We start from the raw sequence: 22,007 nt of genomic DNA, 5'->3' as shown, positions 1-22,007 counted from the left end.
AAGCAGGGCGCGCTATCCCTACCACCTCATCGCCCCTACGACTGTGCAATCAACCTCCTGCCAGGCGCCCCCCTCCCCTGCAGTCACCTGTATAATGTCTCCCGGCCCGAACAGGAGGCCATGGAGACCTACATCTGCGACTCTCTCGCTGCCGGGATCATTCGCCCCTCGTCGTCTCCGCTGGGCGCAGGGTTCTTCTTTGTCGCCAAGAAGGACAAGACCCTCCGTCCCTGCATTGACTACAGGGGACTCAACGACATCACAATCAAGAACTACCCCTTGCCCCTGATGGACTCAGTCTTCCTCCCCATCCGGGGTGCCACCCACTTCTCCAAACTCGACCTCCGCAACGTTTACCACCTGTTCTGCATCTGCGAAGGGGACAAATGGAAGACCGCATTCAACACCCCGCTCGGACACTTCGAGTATCTGGTAATGCCTTTTGGTGGCAATACATCATACACCTATGAAATCTGATGAAAATGTGAGCCTGACCACCTCGCTATGTGGAATGGCTCATCGGATTACAGTGGACCTCATTTTTGAATATGTGCAGAGAAATGTTCGTACTTTGTGCTCAAAAAACATGGATATACAAAATCAGCACAGGATATGTCACACGCATCAGCCTGATTGGTTCTTACCCACGTGCGTACGTTGATGACTTTTTGACAACAGCCTATAATTATATAAAGATTTATATATGTAACTGTGTAACTGGACATACAATTGACTTTATTTAAGGTTCCTAGTTGGACAATTCTATTATCAGTGGAGAATGTTTTTGTGATATTTTATATTGTATAATATTGAATATTAACACATTTTTACAAATTGTTGTTCTAATATGCTAATTATGTTTTATTATGGAGACATAAATCAGACACTGATGTGTTTTCTGCGTACAACTGGTCCAAGGTAGTTCTAAATTTGTTAAGAACAAATTCAAGTAATAATATATTGGTTGATGACAAATTTTTGCTTTGAACATGTGCACACAATTTAATCACAGATATGCGTGGCGCACTGTTCGTGTTCGTGAATGAGGCCCAGTGTGAGCCAAATCCAACACAGAGACAGTTAATGCATCCCTGCATGACAGGTGATAAAATCACAGTGTGTGCAAGTATAACCGAGGCCTATTTTGAGAGAAAAAATAAATACATTTTCATCATTTTTGCCAGTTCTTAGTAACTTTGTGTGAAAAGGGCCAGAATACAACAAATTCTTTGCTGATGAGTGGAACTCTAATGAAAAATTCAGCTGCTAAAATGCTATGTTTTGCAAGCTCAGTGTACTATCTGGATAAAGCAAGCATGGAATACAAGGAATTCAACTCAAAGAGAGTTTATTGCCCGTATGTATATGTATGTGAAAAATAATCTCTTGAACTTCAACAATTCTATGAATGGTAAATGAACACATTGAAAGCGAACATGTATACCAACTGCTGTTTCAGATTAAGTTGTGTGGCGGACCAATTGTTTGTCTATTTGTCTGTCTTGTAGCTGGGGATTGGCACACGGGCTCGTCAGCCAATCAGGAGCCGGACTGGAATGTCATTCCTCCTGCGCTCAAACGCATTACTGAAAATTATTCATCCTTTTGGCCAGCAAACCTTTTTGTTCATAATTATAATAAAAACTCTTGCTATGTAGGCAACCCACCACCAGAAAGACTCCCAGATAGTCCCCCTCCCGAAACCCCTACCTATGAGCAGAGACTCCTGCAAGTGGCGCCTGAACAAGGACCTGGCTCATGTTGGATTATTGATGTAGTAAAGCGCAACCTCTACTATGGGAAGCCTTGCTGAGGGAGGCAGCAGAAGAACTTTGAGAACTGTAAGCGGATTTACAACGAGACATGACCAGGGCGATTGCTTTTGTTTCTAAGACCCACAGACAAGACAACTGTATGGGCTGCTAGTGAAAGGATTTATAATTATCAGTAATGCGTTTGGGCGTAGGCGGAATGATGTTCCAGTCTGGCTCTAGGTCGGCTGACGAGTCCGTATGCCGATCCCACGTTGCAAGAAAGCCAAACATTAAGACAGCTCCCTGCCCCGTATCAGACCAATCAGCACCATGTGGGTGCTGATTCGGCCAACTCGGGGCAGCTGGGCGGTCGCAGGAAGGAAGTCATGCTGTTGTCTGCAGCCGCTGCTAAACCACGGCCCTTGGTCCTCCACAAGTTGATTTAAATATTGAAATATAATTCACTTGGTAATGTATGCTGGCAGACAAATGCACAGGTATATAAACAAGGTACTTGATGCATGTCAGTGACAGTATTTTCATGCAATTCAATACTGAATTGTTCAATATTGAACTGTACAGCAGTGACGATGAGGAGAATGAGGACTTTCATTCATTCAGTGACAACTTGCATGAGGTCTCAAAGGTGACAAACATGGAAGTGGAGGGGCTGCTCCTTCTAGAGGAACTACATGTTGCACTGCACAGCTTGGGTGGGTTAAAGCCCCAGGCATTGATAACTGCAGAGGTTTTTTTTACCTTTTTGGCAGGAAATAAGTGAAGATCTTTAAAATGTTTTTCAGGGATTTAAAACTCTTGGGGGAGGTTGACAGATGGGATGACGGATGTCAAAAAGAAAGCATGCATTAGATGTCTATCATAAAAATTGTCCTGGGAGCCCCCTTTCATGTTGTTTGTGCAGCTGCCTTTTACATACCACTCTCTCTACTCTCTGCACACACGGATGGTGAAATCACCTAAGGTAAGCACATTCACATTTTTCTCTTGCCTGGCTAAGGTTATTTGATATGGTTTTGATATAAGCTTGCCCTGTAGGTTACGCTATAACTCTGTGCTTAATTTTACATTGTTTTACGTGAGCTAACTACTAACTATGTAGCATCTGAGGTGTAATGTTATGTTGTAGTCAGTGCTGGAAATGGGCCACGAATGTCCGCCTCAAAAATAAGCTTTTTGTGCATATACACTTTTTCCATTCCTTCTATTATTTAAATTGTATAGTAATTCACAGTTCCACAATATGCCTTTATTTCAGCACACAAACAACGATGCAATTCACAATTCTGCGAAATAACAAAACTTCATGGTCGTTATCGTATTGGCCTTTAATGGGTACTGGTGCCTGCATAGACTTCTGTGCAATGTCCCCCCCAGTAAATTCTGGCCATTTCCATGACTGGTAGTTATACTCTAATGCAGATACAAAATATGTACTGCTGCAATAACTTGTGGCACCATTAATTTTCAGAATGAGAGAATATGAGGAATGCGATGCACTTCTTGTGCAACAGTTGGCTACAGGTTGCAAGTGCAGTTGGAAGTGGTCATGACAAAAGCTTGCTGCCACAATTGAGGTGAAATCAGTCACACACACATTCCAACCATCTTATGTAAAAAAAAAAAAGAAAATAAAAGGATGGGCCAGGTGCACACTCTGCACCATGCCCTGTTGGCACACTGTGAGACAGATGTTCTCAAAAAAAAGTGGCTTCAGTTATAATGCAATTATAATCACAAAGTGTCGCACAGCTCCTCAGAAAGGAGAACCCATTCCCAGCAATGCCCAAAGCAGCTGAAAAGATCAGGGAAGTGTCCCCATTATGCACAGTGCTTGTTTCGTTCCATATGGAAACAGAGTAAAATAAAATAACCTACATCTAAAATAAAAATGCACTGTTCGGCATGGCGATCACGGGGGCCCCATCGCTGGCACACCGTGGGCACAGTGGATACCTTCAGAGAGGGAGCAACGGAGGCGCCGCACTGTGTAATAATTTTCGGCATGCTTTTAGACTTTTTGAAGTGATTCAGGAAATTTGGAAGCACAATCTCTCAAAGGCAATTATGGGACTGTGGAAATTTAGAAAATAGACAACTCTGTCAGCAGTACACTCCCAAAGCCACACAAGACATGGAAAGTTGATTAGAAAATGAAGAATAGAAAATGGAGGACATATTAAGATCCTCAAATCAAAAAAAAGATGCTCTGGCGAATCTACTTGGCACCAAATTACGGGGGACACTGGACCTGACAAATTCTCCAAGTTCAGTTTGGAGATGACAAAGGGGCAGAGCAGGTCAATCTATCTACAATCTGCCGGTGGTTAGTAGCTTAGGGAACTAAGTGAGACACATAAAGAGCTGTTCAGTTCAATACTGAACTGTTCAATATTGAACCTACGGCAGTGACGATGAGGAGAATGGGGACTGCTGGTTCTAGAGGAACTGCATGTTGCACTCCACAACTTAGGATGGGTAAAGCCCCAGGCATTGATGACTGCAGAGTTTTTTAAAGCTTTTTAGCAGTAAGTGAAGATCGTTAAAATGTTTTTCAGGGATGCAAACTCTCTTTGCATCTCTCTCTTTGGTGACATGTGAATCGTTGAGATCAGAAGAGAAATTTATTTCTGGGAAAAGGGGGGGTGGGGCGGGGGATTGACAGATGAGGTACGGACGTAAAATAGAAAGCATGCAATAGATGTCTTTCATAAAAAATGTCATGGGAGCCCACTTTCATCTTGTTTGTGCAGCTACGTTTTACACACCACTCTCTCTTCTCCCTGCACACACATTTTGAGAGCAGTGTCAAGCAAAGACATCAACCCAAGTAGGCTCTAGCCAATTTGCTGCTCTAGCCAAACTGTCAACGGGGTGGGGGTTAAGAGAGTGGTGGACAAAGTTTCCCCATGATGCACAGTGATTGTTTCATTCCATAAGGACACAGTAAAATAAAGTAAAATAAAATGACCTAAAATAAAAACACAATGTTTTGGCATGCAGATCACGGGTGCGGAGTGGGCAGTCGGTACTGTCAGAGAGGGAGCGATGGGGGCGCAGAGCCAGCCTTGCAGGGCTATTTTAGATCAGGGGGCTATAAAACATTTGGGGCTGAAGCCCTGGACACCCACCCATAACGCCACTGGTAAGGCCTAAACTTCCAGTACCTACAGTATTTGTAATTAAATGCAGAGGTGGCATGTGTCGGTGTGTGTGTGTAAAGAAGAGTAGTCAACAACGTTGATCTAATGGTTTTGTGTGCATTGTGGTTTTGTGAATTGAATGATGTTCATATTTCCATCAATTGCTGAAAAAACAAGATAAGTGTGCCAATTAATGGAGGTAAATGAACTTTGTTAAAAAAATCACTTTGAATGACCTTTATCATTTTTTCATCTGTTTTCTAGGCAATGGTCCTATCTGTTATTGCTGAAAGTTCCCTGTACATTCTTAATTGCACCTGTCTTGATGGAACTGACCCAACATCTGGCTGCAGACAAGGTCGCAGTGAGCAGGATGAAACTTTCACAAACTGCAGCCTGTTACAAGATGGTGCCACGGAATGTCTGGGCCACACATTCTCTGAGAGAATGCTCACCAACTTACAGTAAGATAATATCCATATTCTCTGAATGTAGATGAGAGCACATGCAATAGTAACAAAAAGGTCCTTGCAATGCTTGTGAGCTACTTGAACCGAGAGCAGAAGGAGGTTCTCTTAAAGTTGGTTGGACACGGCCATCTGTGACTTCTTTAAGGAAAAGGACACTGCCTGGTCAAACCTGGGCAGCATAATGTTGGACTTCAACATGATGTGAGGCAGAAAGTCGGAACTGGAAAAAAGAATCAGACAGGACCATTGTCCAACACTTCTTAATGTTGATTGAGATTCTCCCCACCATGTGCACAACACTGCAGAGAAGTTTGCAGAGCCCTTTGAGCTCTGTTTTGAGATACTTTGTGCAACTGTTTACTGATCTCCATACTGACCACCAGCGGGCATTATATCAGGTAAGTAAATGTACATTTTAATTTTAGCTTAAGTAAAAAATCTAGTTTATGTTCTTGGTTTCTCTAACCCCTTGATTTCTTTTAACAGGAACAATCCACATTAATCAACATTTTCAGTTTCCACATCAATGTGGTTATCAGCAAATGGGCCAGAGTTGGCTAATGAGCTTGTGTTCATCCGTGGCGTGTGTAAATGGTGTGTCACTTAGTTAAAAGAGGACTAATTGTGTCTTTATTTGCCGGTGATCAAAGATATTCAAAGAAATTGTTGAATACATGGACATAACCTTCCACAAATCCCCAAAGGATTTTCTCCCACCGTTAGTTGTCTGCGTGCGATGTTTGGGATGCGAACAAAGAAAATGCTACCTGTGTCTAGAGTCCTATACTTTGCTTTCAAGGGGAAGGAGGACAAAGCTCTGTACAATGATCCATTGCAGCAGCTATACAAAGACTACCATGTCAGTGGCACCAAGACCTCAGCAAGAAAGATATGTAATAAAATGTATTGTAAAATATTTCAAAAGAATTTGATGTCAGTTTAAATAAGGAACTTAAATTATGTTACTGAATGTTAGTAATCTTTCGATTCCAAGTCGTATTATAGAAGAAGAACAATGAAGAAGAAGAACAATCTTTATTTGTCACACAGCACACCACATGCACGCACACACACACACACATGCACATGCTTTGGATGGTGGCCTCTGCGTTTAACCCATCCTGGCTTGTCCTTCCTCCGGGAGCACAGCCAGGAGCAGTGGGCAGCATTCGTGGACTAGCTATTGGCTGAAGAATTGATATTAGTTATTGGTTATATTAGTTATATCATTATTGGATCACAGAAATCAGAGTTAAGAGGAAATGTAGGTTACACCAAAATCCATGTCCTTTCAGCATTGTTCTGCATGCTGGAATTCAAAGGATTTTTGTGCAAAATTAGTGTTTGTAGGAATATCATGTGTATTTTGTACACAGTTGAAAATGTTTACGTATGAATATCATCCTGTTTCTGTCAAAGTAATTAATACATTGTATTATCTTTGTTTTCCTTTTGGAAGCTATGATTGAACTAGAGAAGATGAGGAAGAACAGTGGTGAGGATCTGGGATGAGAACCAAAAAGTGGACCTGCACCTCAGTGTGTACCTTGGTGTACTACCAGTTTTTCAGGTGAGTGTTTTTTCTATACACAACACATATGTCTGGTTTTTTTTCTTTCAAGGCAACATAATGAAATAACATGCATTTCTATGAACAAAATCTGGTTCGGTATAACTTGCTATTTCTGTGTGCATTTTATGGGGAACTTTCTCGCTTGCATTATCAAACCCGACTATCTAAAACCCAAAACCAGTGGGAACCTGAAACTGTATTCCCAGATCTATATTGTGAAATTGTTGCCAAAAACCTGGCAACAGCCCATTCAAATCTCCCAGTTAGTGTGTAAAATGTGTTAGTATTAAGAATGCTTTATTATTGTATATTATTATATACACTGAAGTGTTCGTTTCCTGTGAAATTGTAGTCAAATATCCAGCCCTCAGTGGGGTTATCAGAGGTGCAATTTCAATCTTCCATGGGCCAATGATCCATGGTGGAGTCCTCCTTCAACCTCATGGGAAACATAATTGACCCTGGGGTGTGGGGATGGTGTGGTTTGCGCAGCGACACCTGACCTGGAGCTAGGTAATTGGGGACCCAGGATTCGAGTGGCTGCATATCTGTTGCTCAATGGTTAGTCTAACGAGCAGCAGTTAAAAAAACCCATCTCCACACTCAAGAGAGAGGAGCCCTGTCAAGACTGTGTCCATCTTCTCCGGGGCTTGTTCTATCAAGCCCCCTCCCCACAATAAACTTGTGTGTTTTCTACAACCCTTTCTTCTGTGTCTCTGTGCCGGAGGTCCCTGAACACACGTGCGTGGTGCGTGGTAGGTGAAATTGCCACACTGCCTGAACAGGGACTCTCCAGCAGGTCTCCGGAAGGGCCGTCCGAAGATGCCCTGGAGCCACCAGCGGGTCAATGGGCGGCCCCAGCACCAACCCTATCCCGACTAGCAGCAGCAGCACCCAAGGTGACCTGCGGAGGACCAGGGGAGAAGTAGCCACAGCAACCACCACAGGTAACCACTGGCAGCTAGCTTCTCCATCCAGCAGCCACTGCCGGGCCCATCCAGCAGCCCAGCAGCCAGGCCACCCCTCCAACAGCCAAGCCCTGTCAAGCCTCCACCAGCCAAGACAGCAGCTCAAGGCCCCATGCTCCGGAAGAGAGGAGGGGAGTCTGTCACGTCGCCCTGGGGGAAGGAAGCTGGTGGACCATGCTGTTCTGGGGAACCAGGTCCCCTGGAAGGGGATCAGTTAATTATTTTTGGACATTTGTTGATTTAAGGTATGGGAACCCTGTTTCAGAGTCTGATGTTTTATTTATTTTAAGGTATAGTAACTCTGTGTCAGAGTCTGTATGTTAGGCCCATGGCCTCCCAGCGCCACTAGAGGCACTTCTTGCCTCTTCTGCAGCTCCCTCCTTGAGGCAATTTTACACACCTGGGACCAATTACCTTCATCACTCACACAGTATTTATTCGACAGCTCCTCCACTCATTGCCAGACCGTCAACTAGCTTACCCGAGTTGTACTGCTACTGGCCTAGCTCCTAGCGCTTGTCCAAGTCCCTAGCTTATATATATCCTAGTTTCGTCTTCCCCTTAGATGCTTGTCTCCTCCAGTCGACCCAGTCTGTCCGTCCCTCTCCAGCCAGCCCGGTTAACCTGCTTGTCTCCGCTCGTCGACCAAGGCTGTCCGTCCCTCTCCATCCAGCCCGGTTCCCTGTCTCTCCACCCGGATCCTGGCCCCTCCTGCTGGTCATCATCCACCCATCTCCACCGTTTAGGCTAATAAACATCCTTCGTCTGCCTCCCGTCTCTCTGTGTCGTGCGTTTGGGTCCCTCCTAGCTCCGGTCGTGACACTGTATTTTTAGGTACAGTAACCTTATGTCAGAGTCTGTATTTTAGACTTTTGTTTTTCCTCTTTTTTGTTCTCTGCTTGGGTTGGGGGGGAGTAGGCTTCGGCCAGGCCTTCTCCCTGGCCTCAGTTTGGTGCCAGGGGTATATGGTGTGGTTTGAGCAGCCACACCTGACCTTGATCTAGATAATTGGGGACCCAGGATCAGAGTAAGGCTGCATACCTGTTTAACCATACCATACCTGCACCTTTTTTTGCAGGGAATAGCAAAACGGTCCATTTATATAACCAGGCAAACTATGACAGAGAGCAGGTCTGACCATGGATCAGCTGTCCTGTTGGTTGTGTGAGAAAAAATATATATAAAATATATACATTAACTATAACATACTACATATAACTATACTAATATAACTATAACATTACAGATTGAACTAATCCTCAATAGCAAACTATGTGTGTATACTACAGTATACATTATATTAATTAATTTATGTACATTACCATCATTCACATTTTGTGTAATTATGAAATACAGTTTCATTGATCTGTCAGAGCCAAAATTAAAACATGTATAAAGACACTGGGTGTAACTACGCAACCAGTTAGAAACTGCACTGAAACGGTTAATCTGGCGCACACCCAGTGGGGAGTCTGAAACTTGATACTCGGGGAGGGGAAATAACAAAGGAGGGACCGCCCCACAAAGGGGGGTGTGTCGCTTGTACAAAGTAACGAGGAAACAACATTTCGGCGGACTCCGAGGTGAAATGTCTGCTAGATGAGACCCGCAGCTTAGGACTCACTACGTCGACGTATTAAGTTTTTTATTTTTTGTTATTTTCTCAAACCGTCCAATAAACTCTGCGTAGCTCAAAGTTCCCGTTTCATCGCATCATTCTGGATTGGAAATTTTGAACACGACAAATTGGTGACAATAACGTGAGTTACAATAATGTTTGTGCCCTTGTAAAGAGAATACATCCAGTTTGTTTAAACTGAGCGATGCTGTGTGTTTAACTTGCGTATTATTTCCACGTAACGTTTGGGCCCGTGTGTAGAGAATACATCCAGTTTGCTTAAACTGAGTGATGTTTTGGTGATGAAAAATGTTAAACTCATGCTTCAGAAGGGTAGTCGATAGTCATTTATTGGTGAAAGGCCAGGCATTATTTAAATAGTAAAGAAGCCAAGCATTTTGTGATGAAAGGCCCAGTATTATTTAAATAGTAAAGAAGCCAAGCATTTAGTGGTGAAAGGCCAGGCATTATTTTTATAGTAAAGAAGCCAAGCATTAAAGGGTGAAAGGCCCGGTATTATTTTTATAATTAAAAAGAAACCAAGCATTTTAGGGGTTAAACGCCCGGTTCTTAGAGAAACCGAATATTTAAGGGTTAAAGGCCCAATTCACGTGACTTAGCATAAAATAGTATTGCCGGCTGTGTGAGTGAGTGTGCGCAAGGGGTACCACGTGTGTGTGTGTGAAAAAAGGTACCGCGTGTGTGCGAAAAGAGTTACCGCGCGTGTGTGTGAATAAAGGTACCGTGTGTGTGTGAAGAGAGGTACTGTGCGTGTGTATGTTAGACTGCGAGTGTCTGTGCGTTTGAGAGAGTCTGTGTGTTTGAGAGTGTGTGTTTGGGAGAGTCTGTGCGTGTGTGTAATAGAGATTTGGTGTGTGTATGTGTACGAAAACCTCCTCAAATTGCCCTAGATAAAAGGGGAGTATTATGAGAAAAAAAAAAATGTTGACCTGTAATAACCTATACGACCACTAGTGGCGTGGCTGCACCAGAAACGCATTGAGATCCGAACATCTGAGGTTTCCCCCTCCCCCTTCTTCCCATGTCTTTTGTTCTCCGGCCATTAAAAAACACAATGGAAAAGACCCCATCCCCCAGATCCGGCACCATTGAGATTCGTAATGAAGCTGTAGCTGAGCTCAAGAAAAGAACAGAGCCTAAGTTCCATGCTTGAGAAACTGGGAAATTCCATAAATATGAACAAAAATGGATCAAAGCAGGGTGGTGGCCGAAAGACACTACCCCGACAGCAGAAAACCGCACCAAGGTGATAGAGGAAGAAAAAAGACTGCTGGCTGAAGCGGAAGTGGATGCAAAAAACAACCCTGGATTAATGGGGGCTGGAAAGCGCAAGTTAAACAAGCAGGGTGCACGATGGGCGCTGGTTCAGCACATAATAACGGCATGGATTCGAGCGGAAATGATTGTCGAACGTTGCAATAAAATCTAAAATGCTGCAATCATGGCAATGGTAGAAGACCAGAAGGAACCCTACCCCCCACAAGATGACAAGTTACCGCCCCTCCCCGAACCAATCCCCCAAGGTCACACCCCACTCCAACCACACACCACCCCTTCCCTCTACCCCTCCCTGCTGGCTGATGAAGAACCCGCCACACTGGAACCCGCCCCCTCCCTACAACCCTAAGACCAAGCACACACCTGAAACAACAGCGCCCCTTGTGCTAAGTAACCAAAAAATAGCCACCCCAACCCCCGCCAGAAATACAAGCACCCCTATTAGCAATGGAAGGCCCGATCCAAATCCATTTTCGAGTACAGCCCTCCTTAAAGCCATCTGACAGTTAGAACGAGGACGATGATCAGACATCGCCCCCTACCAATCCGGACGACAAAGAGTTTCTCTCCTCTAATGCAGAGGACGACAAATCCACCTGCCAGTCCTACAAACCACAAAAAGACATCAAGAAAGGAAAAGAGAAATGTACCACAAGGGTTAGCCACGCAGCTGTCACACTAACTGGACGACGTAGCCCACTACCAGAGGATGCCAACACAACCCATGTTCATCTCATAGCGCCCCCTGCCGACGCTACAGCCAAACGACAACCCAAAGAAAAACAAAAGACCCGAAGCCAGCCCACACCTACCCCCGTAGTGCCCAAATACACCTCTAAGAAAACAAAACATAAACACCCCACCCCTCTCCGCTCCTTGGAAGAAGAACACATGTCAGACCACGAGGCTAAGACAAAAAAGTGGTCATTCAAAAACAGTGGCAGCTCCTGGGGAGAGTCGCAGACGACAACAGAAGAAAATGAACCCATATATCATCATCCAAAAGCCAAGCCAGAAGTTCGTCACCAATAGGGATGGTTACCTGCTCGAAAATTAGAGAACGAGAGGAGGAACAACAGCAGTCCGCCACCAAGAGAGAAGACCCGATTTCCGACCCGGACGCTGACTGGTCCAGTGACGATGCCGGCAATGAAGAACCCGCACCGATGTTCCCCCTGATGGCCGGCCTAGCCGGAAGTGAAAAATGTGTTCCCTGGTGCCACCGCGATATGCAGGCCCTCAAAGGCAACCTACCAGCATTGGACAAAGGAGCTGCAGCATGGATCTTCGAAAACCACACAGCGGCTGACAAACTAGCCCTAGCAGATGTGCGAGGCATTTTCCGTGCCACAGCAGGAAACATCGCCCTGACCTCCCCGGAAAGAGAAGTTAGAACCCTCAACATGGCAGACGAGCACCCATTTGACCCCATGCGGAATGACATATGGACAGCCATGAGAGAAACCTGGCCGACCAGACGCAACACAGTGGCCCTGGAGGGCCTGAGATTTAAAAATGGGGAAGAACCACACGCCTACCTCACATGAGCAAAGGAGCTCTGGAGGGATAGCGCTGGAAAACATCATGACGCCTGCCTAGTGGGTCTCCCCATGTAGATGCAGATGGTACAAAATGGCCTCCCAGGAGATGTCAGGCTGAAGCTCGCAGACACAGTTGGACTATCAGGCATGACCGAGAGACAGTGGGAGAGCCATCTCATCCATCACCCGGAAAGACATCAAAAAGCAAGAAGACGAATTCCTGGAGAAAGATTCCATACAAACCAGACCACTAAAAATGCAGGTGAAAAAACTGGAAGACAAAGTCAATACGGACAAAAAGAAGAAAGCAACTATGCAAGCAGTAGTCACCACCCCTGAAGCACAGGCCCCGCCCCAAACTGCGCCACTACAATGGACAGGACCACAGCCCCCAAATGTAATTCCCTCCTACCCACCAGCCCAGCACCTACCCCAATGGCAGCAGGCCTGGACTCCCTATGAATATCCCCAGCGGCAGCATCCAGGGGCCCCCGCACCCTCATACCCCCAAGGCCCACCCCAATGGCAGCAACCGAGAGGGAGAGGACAATTCCAATCCTCTAGAGGATGGAGAGGACCCGAAAAAACTAAAGGATGTTTCATCTGTGGCCAAAGTGACCACTGGGCAAGGGAATGCCCCCAGAACCAACAACCCCAGCAATTATAGAGAGGATCCTTCGCCCCTTTCAGAGAGGAAGAGGAACTTCCTCGAGAGGAAGAGGAGGACCCCGCATGGACGCCCCGCCCCCCGAGGGCCAGTTCCCCATATACGGAATGGAGGAATGGCACGGAGCATAGAGGCGCCTAGGGGACATGGAAGTGGTGGTACAGACAAAATTAAATGCCGAACCAGTAGTGCCATGTACAATCCAAGGAATCACTGTCAAGCTAATGGTAGATACTGGCGCAGCCGTGTCTTGCTTGAAGAACCTGGCCGGCAACATACCCCCACTATCAACTCGGAAACTACGGACTATTGGATTCTCTGGGACGACACAAGTCCAACCTTTCACCACACCCCTCCCTACCAAAATAGGGTCTACTCACCAAACTGCCCCAGGAACCTAATGGGAAGGGATCTTCTCCGAAGAACAGGAGCATCTGTGATATGTAACCTCCATGGTCTGGAAGTTAGTTTCTCTGAGCCAAAAGAAGAGCTAATACCCCTCGAACGTATACTCGTCTTAGTGGAACTCCTGAAACCATCCCCGACCCCACACTTGTCTACTGGGCTAGGTTTTTGCCTACAAAGTCACCGGCTGATGGCATTTTTGAAACCTACCAACTCTGGAAAAAGTGGATCATGGCGCAAGGACGCTATGGACCCCCTGCTGAACCCCTACACTGCACTCTCTGTTTCACACGCCACCGTGATGACATCTATGACGAAGGCTGGGAAGCGGAAAAGGAGGGACGACAATAACGACTCCAGACAACGGACATCTATCTGGGCCACTAAGGAGTTGCAGCAGCGGTCCGCCTGACACCAGACCAACAATCCTGGTATCTACATCACGACATGGCAGTTCCACATGTGACCCTAGCCGTAGAAGCCAACCATGCAGCCAAACAATTGGGTCAAATGGTCAAAAGGGTTCTCGCCCAACCCACCTGGGTCCCCACAACGAACCCCCTGTTGCAACACACGCCAGACAAATCGTTTTGGAGAATAGGACACAACAGCTACGAACAAGGCATATATGAAAGAAACGTCCTGGAAAGAACCAAGGAAGTGTCGAAGATCACCCCCTGGCAGCAGAAATGTTAGCCCAACTACCACCGACCCTCTGGACCACCGGCCCCTATGACGTTGGCTGCACACCACACCACAATATATACATCAAGGTGAAAACCGACGCTGTGCCCATTTGGCAAGGTCAGAACAAGGTCAAGCCCGAGGCAACCGCTGGAATAGCCTCCACCATTGAAGGCCTCTTACAAGCAGGAGTTCTACGACCAGCGGATTCACCGTGGAACACACCAATTCTACCAGTACCCAAGGCCGGAGGACACTCATGGCGCCTAGTCCACGATCTGCGATGTATCAACCAGGTGGTCCAGCCCATTACTGAAAAAGTGCCCAACCCACATGTTGCCCTGCACGCAGTCTCCCCGAGTCATCAGTTTTTCACTGTCATCGACCTGGCCAACGCATTTTTCTGCCTCCCCTTGGCCAAAGAAAGTCAAGATATGTTTGTGTTCACGTTTGAAAAATACTCTTGCACCTACACAAGAATGCCACAAGGATTCACATGCACGCCAACCATATTCAACGCCTGCCTGAAGGAAGATCTCAAGGAACTACCACTCCCACCAGATACCCTCCTCATCCAGTATGTCGACGACATCCTCCTGGTCGCCGCCACAGTAGAAAATTGCCTCACGGCCATCAAATGCCTGATACGGCACATTGCAAAATGTGGCTACAAAATCAAGAAGGAAAAAGCACAGGTCTGCCGCACAGAAGTGGTCTTCCTAGGAAAAAGGATCGCGGGAGATAAGAGATACATCAACCCAGAAAGACAACAAGCATTGCTCCAGTACCCTAAACACACCACCGTGCAGCAAATGCTAGCATTCCTAGGACTCACTGGCTATAGCAGACACCACATAGCTGATTATGTGGACCACACTGTTCCCCTACGCGAACTCATTGCGGAAGCTGGCCATCGGAACCTCAAGGCACCACTCAACTCATAAAATTTCATAAAATTGAAACAACTCATTGGAAAGGCCGAACATCTATGCACCCTAGACTACTCTTCCTCGTTCCATTTGGATGTTACTGAAAAGCATGGAATTGTCAACGCTGTGCTCTGGCAACCTCGACACGGTGAGCGCGCGATCCTGGCCTCCCACAGTTGCAAACTCGACACAGTGGAACATGGACTCTCCGGATGTGGACGACACATGGCTGCCATCGCACACACCCTATGGAAAACCGACCACATTGTGCATACCACTCATGGAGTCAAATCCTACCTCGATCTAACGGATTTCACCTTAACCACACCAAAACGCACAAAGGCCGATGGAATCAACATGGCCGATGGACTACAGTATGCAGATGGCACACATGACTGCGTACATCTCATGAAACTGGAAGCAAAGTGCCGCACAGACTTGGATTGAACACCTGACCCCGATGCAGAAATTGTCCTGTTTATAGATGGTTGTTGTTTCAAAGGTGAAGAGGGAAATAGAGCATCATACGTAGTCATTCAACTGCCAAATCAATTAATGAACACCACGTCACCCTAAGAAGTGGGATGATAGAACAACCAGCATCAGCACAAAAAGCAGAACTCCACGCCCTGGTGGAAGCATTAAAAATTGCAAAAAACAAAAATGCAAACATATTCACCGGCTCAGCATACGCATACGCTGCAGCTCACGTGGATGCAGCCATATGGATGAAAAGAGGACTCCAAACGTCAGCAGGAGCCCCGGTAAAACACAAAGACCTCGTACTCGCCCTCCTGGAAGCTATACATCTCCCCCGAAAAATCCAGATCATCAAATGCAAAGCACACTCCAAAGGAAATTTCAACGTCACTGCTGGCAACAACGCAGGCGACAAAGCAGCAAAAGAAGCAGGAGGGTACCTCTAAGAAAGCGCAGCAATGATGATTATATTAACTGAAGACAATGCCCCCGATTTGTCAGAGGAACATCTGAAAGAAGTGCAGAAAGAAGTGAAAGGGTACGAACACTCGCAGTGGCAGAAGAAAGGAGCCACATGCACCAGTGGCCTATGGAGAAGCCACGATGGGCGCCCAGTAGCACCAGCCGCGCTCCTGGTCTACCTCATCAAGGATGCACATGGACAGACTCATGAAGGACCCAAAAGAACCACCAACAGGCTCAAACAGGACTGGTGGCATCCCTACCTGGAGGAAATGGTGGCCAACCATATTGCAGAATGCGTCGTCTGTTACGGGCTAAATAAGAAGACAGTCTACCAAGGACCTTTGGGAACATTCCCAGTGCCGCCCTACCCCTTCAGAGAAATATGCATAGATTACACAGACATGGGCAGGGACAACAGAGTGCAAGGGTACAGATACCTACTCGTGATGGTAGATCGATTCTCCAAATGGGTAGAAGCAGTCCCTTGCAAAAGAGAGGATGCAGAATCAGTGATTAAATGGTTAAGGAAAGAACTCATTCCTCGGTGGGGTTACCCCACAGTTATCTGCTCGGACAATGGATCTCATTTTACCAGCGACAAACTCAGACAGGTAGAACAGGCATTAGGTATCTCCCATAGATATGTTCAGTGTATCACCCCCAGTCACAAGGCCTAGTGGAAAGGGCAAACCAGACGTTGAAAGAAAAAATGGCCAAGGTGCTGGCAGAGACAAAACAGCAACTCAGTATGTCACTAGAGAACATCACAAAAACAACTAAGCTAACGTGGGTAGATGCCCTGCCCCTAGTATTAATGTCCATGCGAGCCTCTCCCAATAGTCAAACACATCTCAGCCCACATGAGACATTAACAGACCGCCCCATGCCAGGTCCTCACAAACTTCCAGCTAAATCACCCGCTTTTGATGATTTCCAGGAAGGTTTTTCTGAATATGTCAAAGCACTAACCGCAGTATCTCGAGTTTTGTATTCACAGGTCAAGAACACTGCCCCAGACTGCCCGTGGTGGTCAGCCCCGGAGACTGGGTCCACATCAAGGTCCACAAACGAAAGTGGCCTGAGCCAAGGTGGACTGGACCTTGGGAGGTAGTGTTGGCCACCTCACATGCAGTAAAGGTCAAAGATGAAACTGGTGCTCTCTGGCACCACCTCTCCCACTGTGCCCCTGCCACCCCACCCGCAAGAACTCTCACAGAAACAAGAAACCAGCTGAAAGACACAAGCATTCTGTAATTAACCATGTAAAAAAAAAAATATATATATAATCATAATATTTTTTTTTGTTTTTTGTTTTTGTTTACCCTAGTAGAAGTCCTGGACCCTACACAGTATACATATTCTTACCAAGTGGGACCCCAATTATCGTATGACCAGTATATGACAAAGGTCGCAGGCCTATGAAGGACAAATCCTGGCATTCAAAGTTGATTTCTGTTCCATAATAAAGTGTGATTCCACAGGGTAGGAGCAGTACCAGTGGTACCATAAGAAATATGGGTGGTCCACCAACCCCAGACTAACGAGTGACTAGTGGCTGGACGAGGTCAAAGATACCCATATTAATTGTGGGGCATGGAGCAATGTGTTCATAAACACAGGAACCAGTAGGAGGAATTGCTACTCCGCTCACTTAGCTTATAACTAAAAGAAAATGCAGTAATAGATGATCACATCACAGGTTGGTTCGACTATGTTTCCAAATGAAAAGGCCTCATTTTATCATGCTTAATCAACCTTGCTATCATTGTTGCTCTGTTAATTGTATATGGATGTTGTTGTATACCATGCATTTGTACTCTAGTAAAAATGTATCATGACTACGTTGGGAAAACCAGAAATACAAGTGTACATGGATGTTGGCAGGTTTTCCTACTGAGACAAATGGGGTTTTCCCTGCCCATCCCTCCTGGAGCCATACACTGTGCACATCATGCTACGCAGAATTGTTTCACTGTATTATACATATTTTGTTGTGGAAACCTGACGGTGTCCAAGGAGGGAATTGTGAGAAAAATATATATAAAATATATACATATACTATAACTATAACATACTACATATAACTATACTACTATAACTATAACATTACAGATTGAACTAATCCTCGATAGCAAAACTATATGTGTGTATGCTACAGTATACATTACATTCATTAATTTATGCAACGACAGTTGCTTTGGTTAAGGCCAAGGTCTGGGTGGATTTGCAAAACAGTGGTGTTACTCTATTGTAATTTGGAGTGGAGGATTCTCTGTAGTGGGTGGCTCTGTAGCATTAGGGTAACTGTTGCTTAAGTGACTTCCTGTCACATAGTTATGCTTTATGTTTGTTTCCTTTTGTTTACTCGTGTGGATTGAAGTATGCATTGAAATACGTGGATGGAAGAAAGGTCTTCTAAAAATCTAAAATCTCTCTCCCTCTATTTATCTCACTCTGTCACTTTAAGCCAAGTGGAATTTATTTACCTTCGGCAGTGAAGTGCGTGAGCCTGAGCTTTGTGTTGTCATGGTGAGCACGGTGGTGATGCCAAGAGCCACTCTGGCTGGTGCGGCATCCATGTTGATCCAGAAGGACACCCAGGACAGGATGACGATGAGCAGGGAGGGGATGTACATCTGAATGAGATAGTAGCCCATTTGGCGCTCCAAGTGGAACCTCACCTCAATGCACGTAAACTTCCCTGAGTGGAGATAATAATTATAAGTTAGTCAAATTCAATTTCAGTGATGGAATTAATGGTTTAGTGATGTGTGGAAGAAAATATTCTAATATATCCTATTTTAGGGCTTCACTAAAATGTCAATGCCTGTCTTTTTACCACATTGTTGAAAGAACATTGTTTAAGAAGGCCTGGTTAACGTTTTAAGACATGTCAAGATGCCGATATTACCTAGTTTTGCACATTACCTAATTTTAATGCTTTTTTCCAAAGTGAGTTACAATACATACATTTTGTCTGTAGTATCTAACCACTGTATAGCACCACTGTCACAGCCAACTAAACCATCTCTGCGGAATAATTACCATTAGTAATGTTTTTTTAAGTAAGTAAATATACTTATTTACTTACTTAAAAAAAAAATGTTACTAGGGGGATAGAGATCTTCATGAAATACACAGGTCCGTGCAAGTGGGTCAGTTCAAGTGGGGTCCAGGTGTAGTCTGAATAGATGTGTCTTAAATCTGCAGCAGAAGATGGGAAGTGATTGTGGTGGACCAAGGGGGCGTGGCCAAGCCGCCGCTGCAGACAGACGGTGCAGTCTCCCATCCCGGAGCCACTCAGCTGCTGGGGATCAGGCGAATCAGTGGAGTCCCTCAGGAAGGAAGGTGTGTGTGTGTGTCCCGCAGTAGGAGGGGCGTGTAGGCAAACCAGCCGGAGGAACACGAACCAGAACGGAGGGCTGGAGATACCCGGATATCCCAGAACTATTTATATATATATGGGCATGCGGGCCCGCAGTTTCTTTTTCGGCGAACGAGCCGCCTTTTGTTCCAAAGACTTGTTAATAAACATGTCAACTGGCCTCTTCCACATTCCTGAGCCACAACGATCGTTCACAGTGATTTAGCTATGCTGACAAAAAACCCTTTTGTCAGCATAACTAAATCGCTTCCCATATTTTGTTTCGTTCCACCATTGCAGTGCCAGGGACGAGAGGAGTCCCGACTGGGATGAGAGACTTATTAGTCGACGTACTGTATCGATGGTGGAGTTAGGTGGCCTGCTATAGTAGAGTAGCATAATGAATGAGCTTGGAATCTGGCAAATGATTGTAGGTATGGATGGTCAGTTCAATGTACGGCCTTATAGAAGAGTACCAGCATTTTAAATGTCATCCGAGCATAATCTGATAGTGTAGATTAATCAAATAATCAAAAAATAACTTAGTTGCAGCCCTATATCAACTCCAGAGTTCCTTAATTCAAGTATATCTGACTGGTAACCTATTGACAATAGAAAACCATTTCAGTTAAAATGTTTGTTTAATGGATCACCGCATCAGAGAAGCAAGTATACTACCAATGACTTTCTGAAGTTAATTACAGAAAGTCACATTTTGGTAACTCTTCACAAAACCTGTTGCAAAGTAATCAATCTTCAACACTTATTCAGCATCTGTTGATTAGTGGCTTAGTTCGCTGGAAAATATTTGGTAAGGAAAGAGTAAGAGTATTTAAGGAAAAGGTTCAGGAAGGTTTTTCAGGAAATTAAAGTTACAGTGTAAGTGTACAGTGTAAGTATAACTTAACCACGCTGGCATTTGATTATTACGTTTATTTTTCAAGATAAGACATATCACCAGTGTTACAGCAACAAAAAGTGCTGTGTTAAGAAATAGACAAAAATATGACATTAAAATAAAATATATGTACACATCTACATCTAACAGGGAGTCGCACTACTACCACTACTACTATGCAAATAGTACATAGCAGAAGTGTGAAGCAATAGTACTATCGTGTAATAACGTGGTACAGTAAATATGAGTATAGACATATTGTCAGTATATATAGTCTGGTGAGATAGAAATGAAATAAACATTATTTTAATAACAGCAATCTTAATAACAAATATAATAGTACTAATTGTATTAATAGTAGTACTCGTTTACAAGTAATACTATAGTTATAATGGTAGTATCACTATAATGATTTATCATTTTGCTCAAGGGAGCTCAAAGGAATGTTCAAAGTTCTGGAGAGGTTTAAATGATAAAGGTGAGGACGTATTTTTTGTGTTGTGAGCTTAAACGTTTGTTCATACGACTTCTTTATAGAAGTAGGAGGAATTATCACAGAGGCAAAACAAACAGATAAACAAATAAGTACTGTATATAAATGAATAATTACTGTACATTAACAAATCAAACATACAAATATAACATCTGCCAAACTAAATCTCATGTTTTATTGCTTTGCTGATTTGAAAATGGTGAGACACCAGAAGTTATGTGACTCATCAAAATAGTAAAATGAGGCACACGCTACAGGCAGTTAACTTCTCCAAAGGGGGAAATAAATTAAATTTGACGTCAACCTATATCAAGAAGCAGCCTTTTGTCTTACGGATTGTCGAGTTGTGGTTGAGAGTTTCAGTGGGCTTTCCAAAGCTTACATGGACCGGGTGGAGTCCATGGGCAGCGGCAGCTCGTCTCGTCTGCTGGTGATTCTCAGCCACGTTGTGTGGGGAGTTAATGGTCAGCTTGGAAAGGCTCCGGTGTGGCCTGCTCCAGTGTGGCATGCTCCAGGGGCCACAATTTCACTATCACAGAGTTGGTCTGAATGAACTGATTTGGTCCTCCAATGACTTCTGGGTTAGATGGAGATGACTTCAGTGCTCGAGCTCTCTTGTTGTGGAGCGTCGATATTGAATTAATCTGACTACACTAACTTAATCAAGTCTCAAGTCTCGCCATCCCTACAACAAGGCAGCACAAGAGATGCTACAGTCGATCCCTGACGACTTGTCCAAGGACGCCTGGCTGGCAGCATCCTGGAGACAATCGTGGGAGTCAGCTGCGACCTCCCGCATCCAACGATACATCCGGGACCCGGGAGGAGGTGTAAAAGGAGAAGACATGCCACGCCACCTATGGACCTCGCTGAACCGCCTGCGTACTGGCGTCGGGCGCTTCAAGTCCTCTCTAAAGAAGTGGGGCCTATCCGACAGTGCGTCATGCGAGTGTGGCGAACCTGAACAGACTGCCGAGCACATAATCACCAGCTGCCCCCTATACAGCCCACCCTCAGAAGCTGGCCTTTTTGACCTAGGACTGGAGACGAGGGCGTGGCTATATGACACTGAGTTGGCCATCTGATGATATACGAAAGAAGAAGAAGACTAACTTAATCAGTTAGGATGGAATCATTTGTGGATCGGTTGGAAACAAAAAGTAGAAAACAATGTTACGTTGCAAAAACTGCAAGGTTTAGTTAAAACAAAGCACAAAAAAAGGAAGAAAATAAGAATT

The 22,007-nt window shown here is 45.0% G+C and overlaps 1 protein-coding gene across 2 annotated transcripts in view; it reads right to left on the bottom strand.

Annotated features, from left to right (window-relative positions):
* glra3 (glycine receptor, alpha 3) overlaps nucleotides 1–22,007 on the bottom strand; it is a gene marked incomplete at both ends in the record, with an annotated part of 113,207 nt that overhangs the window by 23,012 nt on the left and 68,188 nt on the right. For both annotated transcript variants that reach the window (XM_079999243.1, XM_079999244.1), the window contains one exon: nucleotides 18,501–18,715. In XM_079999243.1, coding sequence (XP_079855369.1) covers nucleotides 18,501–18,715 — 215 coding nt within the window. The remainder of the gene's footprint in view (nucleotides 1–18,500; nucleotides 18,716–22,007) is intronic.

This window comes from Zeus faber (assembly GCF_960531495.2).
Source record: "Zeus faber genome assembly, chromosome: 4".
Lineage (NCBI taxonomy): Eukaryota > Metazoa > Chordata > Actinopteri > Zeiformes > Zeidae > Zeus > Zeus faber.
Note: the sequence above shows the minus strand (reverse complement) of the source record. Positions and strands in the feature narration are given on the sequence as shown.